Source organism: Dipodomys ordii, unplaced genomic scaffold, assembly GCF_000151885.1.
Source record: "Dipodomys ordii isolate 6190 unplaced genomic scaffold, Dord_2.0 Scaffold55, whole genome shotgun sequence".
NCBI lineage: Eukaryota > Metazoa > Chordata > Mammalia > Rodentia > Heteromyidae > Dipodomys > Dipodomys ordii.
Window position 1 is genome coordinate 4,674,030 of NW_012267271.1, and position 8,501 is coordinate 4,682,530.

At 55.4% G+C, this 8,501-nt stretch overlaps 1 protein-coding gene across 1 annotated transcript in view; it reads left to right on the forward strand.

The window, feature by feature from the left end:
* Urm1 (ubiquitin related modifier 1) overlaps positions 1-6,311 on the forward strand; it is a 22,122-nt gene extending 15,811 nt beyond the window's left edge. The window contains exons 3-5 of the mRNA XM_013021521.1: positions 3,583-3,664; positions 4,798-4,846; positions 5,258-6,311. Of these exons, the coding sequence (XP_012876975.1) occupies positions 3,583-3,664; positions 4,798-4,846; positions 5,258-5,326 (200 nt within the window). The 3' untranslated portion in view covers positions 5,327-6,311. The remainder of the gene's footprint in view (positions 1-3,582; positions 3,665-4,797; positions 4,847-5,257) is intronic.
* The last annotated feature ends 2,190 nt before the right edge of the window (positions 6,312-8,501 follow it).

The following is an 8,501-nucleotide window of genomic DNA, read 5'->3' on the forward strand; positions in this document are numbered from 1 at the left end:
CTGTCATTACCACTGAGGTTCAAAGCAGGGAAACAGCAGAACCCCTTCTCATGCTGTAAGGCTTTTCTGTTTCCTTGGCTTTTCTGTTCTTTCTTCTCCCCCCCTCCCCCCTCTCTCTTTCTTTCTTTCTTTCTCTCTCTCTCTCTCTCTCTTTCTTTCTTTCTTGTTCTAGGGTTTGAACTCTGGGTCTGGGCGCTGTCCCTCGGCTCTTCAGCTGAGCCACAGTGCCACTTCCAGTTTTCTGGTGGTTAATTGGAGCTAAGAGTCTCATGGACTTTCCTGCCTGGGCTGGCTTTTAAATGAGATCCTCAGATCTCAGCCTCCTGAGTAGCCAGGATTACAGGTGTGAGCCATCAGCACCTGGCTGTTCTTGCTATCTTTTTTCTTTCTTTCTTTCTTTTTTTTTTTGTCAGTCGTGGGGCCTGAGTGCTGTCCCTGAGCTCTTCAGCTCAAGGCTATCACTCTACCACTTGAACCACAGTGCCACTTCCGGCTCTTTCTGTTTATGTGGTGCTGAGGAATCGAACCCAGGAGGCCTGCATGTGAGGCAAGCACTCTACCACTCAGCCACCTTCCCAGCCCTGCTCTTGCTATCTTAGACCCAGAAGTTTCACCCTGACTCAGTCTTTCCATTTGCTCTTCCTTCTGTCTCTAATGCCTCCCACTCACACCCCATTCATCCTTCAAACCCTTGGAAAGGCCTTTCTTGGTCCCAGACAGGATAGCATTTTTTTTTTTTTACAACCACTTCAGTAACTATTGTCTTTCCTACTGCTCTTAGTTCTGTGAGAGTAGACTGAGTCTATCTTGCTTGTCACCATCTCCCTAGTGCTTGGTACAGAGTAGTTGCTCAATAAGTATTCATCTTCTGAATGGTTGCATGGGCTCCAGGGAAGGAGACCACCTTCAGTAGGAGCAAGAAGGGTAGTAGGACACTAGTAAGACACAGAAGGTGAAAGTGAGATCCCGCAGCCCCCTCTATCTCAGAGCCATCCCCAAGCCACCAGCCCCTGACTCTGCTTAACCCTTCCTTCTCCCCTGGGCGCCTTTGGAAGCAGACCATCTGGCTTAGCGCCTATTTGCATATTGTCTGGGCCTCAGTAAGCCAAGCAAGATGTCCCTGGGGGGGGCGGGGGGTTCAGGCCAGTCCTAGTGGCCCTTGCTGCCTGTGAAGGGAGCCATGAGTTCTACCTCTCCCCACCCCCAAATCCTGGCATGGGGGAACAATACGGGTGGTGATGCAGTAGCCTCACCATGGTAACAGGCTATCAAAAATGTGAACAGGGCTGGGGTGGGGGCGGGCTGCAGAGGGAGGGAGTGACCTCCGCAAATAGGAGCATGATGATAAATGAGCCAGCGCCAGGCCACAGACTCATCCCCCTACCCACCCTCTGGGACTCCATGATGGCGCCATCACGTGGATGACCCTGACATGACCACTCGCCCTCCCCCCACCCAAGCCTATCCTGAGTGAAATAGAAGTACCTGCCCTCGTTTTGGAGGGAGCTAGGACAGTTCACCAGCTGAGTCCCGATTCTGTACTGGCGTCCCAGCCTGTGGTCTTGGGCTAGGCCCTGGCCAGCCTCTCTCACTGCATGCAGACACACCCCCGCCCGCCGCAGCCCGCTGATGGATGTGTCAGACCCTGGCGGTTCTATCGAGCGGCTACAAGATGTATGGGCTGGCGGCCACCAGACAGTGCCAAGATGGAGGCCAAGGGGAAGCCTCTTGAACCTAGACCTCAGGAGGAGCCCCTCTAGGAGTCTGAGCTGAACTACAGCTAATAGAGGCAGCAGGGGGAGAGGAGTAAGGCTCCCTGTCTGCTTTGTTTAACCTGAGGAGTTGAAATTGGAAGGTGGCAGCCGCAATCCATGGATGCTTTGCCCGTGGCTCTGTGCTCTGCTGGCCTACAATACAAGGATGTTGGCAGCCTTCCTGCTCCACAGGGTGACACACAGGCCAGGAAGAAAGCCTTCAAACCCTGTCGGAGGCTGGGTATGTGTGCATGCTGCAAGGTAGACACATACTCCAACAAGGCACAGCCTCCCCAAGTCCAGACAGCCCATCCCTTCCCTTTATTCTAGAACTCTGGACTCTAGGCTAAGCAGCACAGGCTTAGCCCTAGGCTGTAACTTTCTCTGATGGGACTAGCCCCCTGCTGGCTTGTCAAAGGCTACCTGTCTCCCTGGGGCCTTTGTTGTCTCCAGAGAACAGAACCTTGCGCAGCCTCTGGAGTGAAGATGCCTGACATAAAAAAAGGTACAGAGCAGGGTTGTTGTGTGTGGGAGCCTGTCACCCCTCCTTGAGAAAGAAGAGGTGACCCTGGAGACAGGTGTCTATGAGCCACTACCTAATGTACAAAAAGACTGGTAGCTATTCCAGAACCCCAGCTGTTGCTGGTCAGCTGAGCCAGAGAGGTCCTTTAAACCCCAACCAAACAGCTCACGTCTTCAAGGTGGCCACCCCCAGTCCACAGGGATCTGGAAATGGACAGTACGGGAGCGGTGATTCGTCAGTGTCCCTGGCTAGCAAAGGGTCCTTCTCTCCCTCTGAGGAAATTAACTGATGTTATCAGCCCTGCAATTGTTTTTCTCCCCTCACAAAGCAAAATATATGCAGCCCCCTCCAAGAGCACAGGCAAGGCCTCTCCAGCTAGGCTGGCAGGAGAGATAAAAGTGGGAGTAGCTCATTGGGGTTCTCAGCAACCTATGACAGCCTCAGTCCAGCCATGTTTGTGTGTGTGTATGGGTGTATGCGCGGGCATGCATGCGTATGTGTGCTCACACATGCAGGTGTGTGAGTGCTTGCACTGGGGATTGAACCCAGAGCCTCCCACATGCTAGGCAGGTACTTTTTGTCTTTTGAGCCACCTCCAGCCATCCCAGTCCTTCAGATGAGACAGTTCCCCGGCTTATTGTTTGCCCGAGTCCCTTCCTATCAGGGGTGGGAGAGCCTTTTTTCTGCTAAGGGAAGAAAATATTTGGATTGTTTTTGTTAATGTTTTTGTCGGTTGTGGGGCTTGAACTCTGGGCTTGGGTGCTGTCCCTGCGCTCTTCAGCTCAAGGCGAGTGCTCTACTGCTTGAGCCACAGCACCATTTCCAGTTCTCTAGTGGTTTATTGGAGATAAGAGTCTCACAGGCTTTCCTGCCCGGTCTGGCTTTGCAATGAGATCCTCAGATCTCAGCCTCCTGAGTTAGCTAGGATTACAGGCATGAGCCACTGGCGCCCAGCAATTTATTTGGATGTTTATAATGGCATTCTCAAGCCATACAGAAATTTTAATACAGGCAGCCAATAAGTGTCTGTTCCCTTGAGGATAGTCTATATGGGGCCCAATGGCCTGACATTTGCTACCTCTGTATAAAAGCCAATGTCTGTGATCTTCAGCAGTACCAGGGGCCACTGTCTCTCAAAACTTCTAGAAGGTGATTGGCCTCTCTTAACTCATTTCCCACCTTGGGATCCCTTGGGTGTAAAAGAGGCCCTTGGAGCTCATTCACTTTCTTCTAGGCTGGGCAAGGCTTTGGGGGCCAAGATCCACTTAGGTTTGACTTTAATTTGTTCTGTGCCTTCTTCTCCAGGGGACATCCGGAACCTCCTTGTCTGGATCAAGAAGAATCTGCTGAAAGAGCAGCCAGAGCTGTTCCTCCTGGGAGACAGCGTGTGAGTGCCAGTTCCCCTTGTCTGAGGTCTACTTTCAGGTTTTTGTTTGCCATATTGCACCGTTAGAGGTTTATTAAAAGCCCAGAAGAAAGGGACCTGATGAGTCTGTAGAAGTATAGTCAAGTAATTTGTGTCTCTGGGCCTCTATAGAAAATACCAAGACAGAGATGCCTCCCAGGGTTCTCCAACCCCGTCTCTATTAGGACAGTGCTGTCCCTGCGCCTTTGTGGAGTAACAGACATGTGCTATATCTGTGCTGTCTGGTAGAGGACTGTTGAGCTCTTTGCTAGTGTGACTGAGGGAGGAAATATTTGGTTTTATTTAAGTAGCCACATGTGGCTAGAAGATAACTGCATGGAAGAACCAGGCCTAGGGTTCCAGTGTGCGGCTGGTTGCAGGACATGTACTCAGGCTCTTCCACATTCTCCAGTAGAAGCACAAAGTTCCTCCAACTGCCCCAGCCCAGCCTCCTAGCATAGACCCAGCTTCCACGTGCCATGAAGTTACTTTCCTCCTAAATAGGGCTCCTGGGAAGCACAGGCCACCAAGGCCTTAGGGGTGGGGGCTGCCATCCACCCAGTGCTCAGACCTGGTATGGTGGTCCCAGGGGCAACCTGTGAGGACAGCAGGGCTCCCTGGGCCATTGCCAGCAGGAGCCAGGCTAAGCTGCCTTCCATAGGCTTCGTTGCTTTTCAGCATTCCAGGGCTCAGTGACTGGCCAGCCATCTCCGGCCCAGAAGCCAAAGTTCTAGTTTCAGGGCCTAAGAGTAAGATTAGACCTTGGGCTTTTCTACCACTTATTGAGACAAATAGGGAAGCAAGTAAGTCCTGGACTCATCGCCTCACATGAGCCCTTAGTCAGAGCCGTGGGAAGGCACTGAACTTGCCCCCACTCTCTGAGGCCCAGGGACTTCAAACGACTTGCCCAGGGTCTCATGATGGAGCTCTTTTTGCTCTGGCCCCAAAGCCCATGACTGACCTGGTTTCCTGCACCTGCAGTCTAGGGCCTCAACTTCCTAGGAAATCTTTCACCAGATCTTAAGAGGCAAGGCTCCCGCCACACTCTGTAACCCAGCCCAGCCCTCAGCCTCCTTCCTTCCCCACCCTGCTCCTCACCACCATCTTTCCCACAGGCGGCCAGGAATTCTGGTGCTGATTAACGATGCCGACTGGGAACTTCTGGTCAGTACCTCAAGGGACACCCCTCCCAGACCCTGCCCCTGCCCTCCTTGCCTCAGTGGAAAAGCCTGGGGCCTCTCATTAGGCCCAGACAGGGTGGCTGGAAAACCTTTCTGCGCTGCTCTGGGCCCTAAACTGAGACTACTCACATCTCTCATTGCAAGTGGGGAGGGACTGGCTATGGAAGACGTGGGGTGCACTCTCTCTCTCATATACACACTCTCTCGATCTCTCCCCCGTTTCTTCCCCCCCTTACTCTCCCCCTCTGGGAGTCAATGTGTAGAGGCCCTGTTTTTCTGGTGGAGTCTCTTTTCTCTCCCAGAGCAGCCAGCTCTCCCTACAGCCACTCTGACACATGGGGGAAAAAAGCTAGGGCCCTACCCTGATGGCCTCTGCTCCTCTCTCCTGCCCCAGGGGGAGCTGGACTACCAGCTACAGGACCAGGACAGCGTCCTCTTCATCTCCACACTGCATGGCGGCTGAGGGCCCCTCTCAGCTTGGGCACCCTTGTGAGGGAAGAACCAAACAACCACACATCCCCTTGGCCCCCACTTCCAGGCCTCCTGTCCCCCCTTCGCTTCTTTCCTCCCTGTATCCCCTGATCTCCCTCCAGGCAGGGAAAAGAGGCCAGGTGCTAAAATGAGCTCTTCTCTGCAGGGCACGCGATTGAGCAGGGGGGGACAGGCAGCCCTGAGCCCAGCCGTCTTCTGGCAGCTGCGGTGGGGGAGGGCACCCCTCTGGTGTGTCAGGAGTGGAGGGGCCCTTCCACCCAGGTGACTCAGCTGCCTTCCACTTTATGTCTTAATTGAAGTGCTGAGTGACTGCGGACAAGGCACCCCTGCTCCTGGGCAGTCTTCATAGGGAAGATGAATGGACTAGAATAACTGATAGCAGGCCCTACCCTTCTCAAAGATTGGAAGAGTCTTCGCCTCAGTTTCCCCATCTGGACAGCAGAGGGCCCTGCCTGTCCCCCACTGATATCATTATGGAACCCCAGCTGGGGTTCCCTATTCAGTGTTGACCCTCTCCCCACACCCAGCAGCTGCTCTCCCAGCCACACCCCTCCTCCTGCTCTCCTCCAGCCCTTGATCCTGACTGGCACCTCCCTCCCCCAAAGCCAGATGGGCTCCTGAGACCTTCCCTAGGCTGCCTACAACTGGGTACAGAGGAGAAGGAAGTAGCCTAACTTTGGAATGACCAATAGAAGCCCAGGGGTTGGTACACCTCAGTTTCTTCTTCCACAACAACTGTTTATAGTCTCTCAAGCCTGGGGGAGGGACTTGACAGCGTAAATGTAGACTTTATCTTCCCACTTCCTAAAGGAAGCAGGGTGGGAGCAAATAGCCCCTCCCTGGGCAGCAAAGTAGTTTGCCCTTCCTTCCTCTATCTCTTCTGCAGATTTGGGGACCTCAGTGCCCACAGCAGCTGTCCTTGGGCAAATAAAAGACTAGGTTGTTTACTAGCCTTTCTTGGAGCTTCATCCTTAGAAACGAATGTTACCCTATATTTACGCAGCCACGGGCACCTGGGCTCTGGCACATTCTGTCACTCAGAGCCTGGGGTTCTCTGAGCTGCCCTTCACCCAAAAGGCTAAAATGCAGACTACCCTTACGAAGAGAGTAGTGGGTACAGACTCAGGCTGGCTGGTCTGGGTCCCCGGACACATCCCCACCAGTCTGTCCAAGGCTAGACTGTGTCCTGCCAGCTATTATCCCAACACCCAGAACAGGTCTGGCATAGATAAGACTTCTCAGCCTTCTTTTCCTTCTGTGACCTGGAGAAAAGAGCTTTACTGAAGAGAGAGATCTCAGAAGAATTAGGATGCTAACACCATCCTGCCCTAAATGTTGCTCTCCATAAAAGTCAGTCATTTAAGATGGAGTTTCTCACCCTTTGAAGACAGAAGTACCAAATAATGTCACAGGAGTGTTTGGAAGGGGTGTACACTGGTTCTCTTAGTGGACAAATGACCCCTGGCCATGAGCTTCTCCCCAGCACTGCTGCAGTGGAGTCCCTTTGGGCATGTGTGGATAGTAGCAGCCATGTTGGGGTTATCGGTAAGGACCCAGCTGGGTGCAAATTAAAGCCATTGCAGGGTCCAAGCGCTGTCCAGAGAGGCTATAAGACCAGGCCCTCACTCGGTGTGGAGTGGGTCTCTGTATTAGGGAACAGAGCAAGAGACTTGTAATAGCCCCAGCAACCTCAGTTTTAGAGGGCCAGCCGTCCCCATGAGGTCTCTCACCCCTCCAGCCTCTGAACTGCTTGAATGGCCCATTTCTCCCACCCTGGGATTCCAGGTTCTGGAAAAAGAGGGCAGCTAAGATTCCTTCAGCTGCTTGGAGTGAAGGTTGTAGATGTGGGACATCCCTGCCCCCACAGCACCCCAATTCACGCTGGCCACCCGGCTCTCCCCACAGCCCGTGCCAGCGCCAAGGAGCCTGGCCCGGGCCACGGCGCTCCACACCCACGCAGGTCCCCATCGCCAGGGCTTCCGAGCCGGTGACCCTACTCGGCCCCTGTAGTCACCCTCCCGCGCAACTCCTGGCCCCTGTTTTCGAGAAAATAAACGAATAAGTAAAACCCGCTCTCGCCGGAAGATTTTTCTTTAATGTGAAGGGTGCGCTCGTTCCAGCCCCGTTTCCAAAGCGGCCGCAGTTGCCCGGCTGCGCGCGCCGTCTGCGGCTTCTCCAGCGGGCAGCCAGCGGCAGGACGCGGCGCGGCGCGGCCCGGTCGGTCCGGAGAGGCTCGTGGGAGGGTTCGGCTGGTTTGGGGTTTCAGGGTTCATTTAGGTTTTGTCGTTGCTGGGCGGGCAGGGGGACTATGGCTCGGGGGTCGTTTCAAGCAAATTGGAATCGAGTTAACGAGGGCATTCTACGGGCGTTCGCTTCACCCCCGACTTCCTGCGGCGTCAGCCGAGAGCGGGGCTCCGGGGGCCGCCGCTGGGGGCTCGCTTCGTTCGGGCCGAATTTTGAAAAAGGGGAAATCGATGCGATCGACTAGAAGACCCCGCCAGCCGGCACCGCACCGGTCCCCGCCCAGGAGGAGGAAGAAAGCTGAGGACGGAGGCTGGGAGGGCCGGGGCCGCTGCGTCCCTCCGGTGCGCCCCGTGATCCTGGCGCCAGGAGCGGCCCGCCGCGCTCGGAGCTCAGCCACAGATGTCCAGCCACAATTCTCGGTTGGCCGCAGACTCGTACAAGAATTGCGTTTGGACAATCAGTGGCGAAGCCCCTAAGTTCAGGACCCAGGTCTCCGGCTTCCAGCGAGGTGCCCCTTGGACCCCGGAGATCTCCAAGGTGCGTGTCGGATCCCCCGCAGACCCCAGCAGGCGGCCCATCCCAGGGTAAGGCGCGCGGGCTTGCGGTCGCGCCGGGTCCCGCGGCGCGCGGCTCCCCATCGACCTGGGCTGTTCCCTGACACCGCGGCCCGGGTCCCCAGAATAACCTGCGCTGTGTCTGCACCGCTCCCCCCCCCCGGGGCTGGGGGAACCTCTGTCAGGCCCGGGGAGCCCCGATTTCCCCTCTCCCCGCCCCCAGCCTGGGCTCGCGGAGGCCGGTCATGTTTCCGATCTTGAGGTCCGAGTTGCCGGGCTCGCGAGCCCCCCGCGCCCTCCCAGCCCTGCGCACGCACCGGCTTGGGCGCTCTCCGCTTCCCGGTGGCT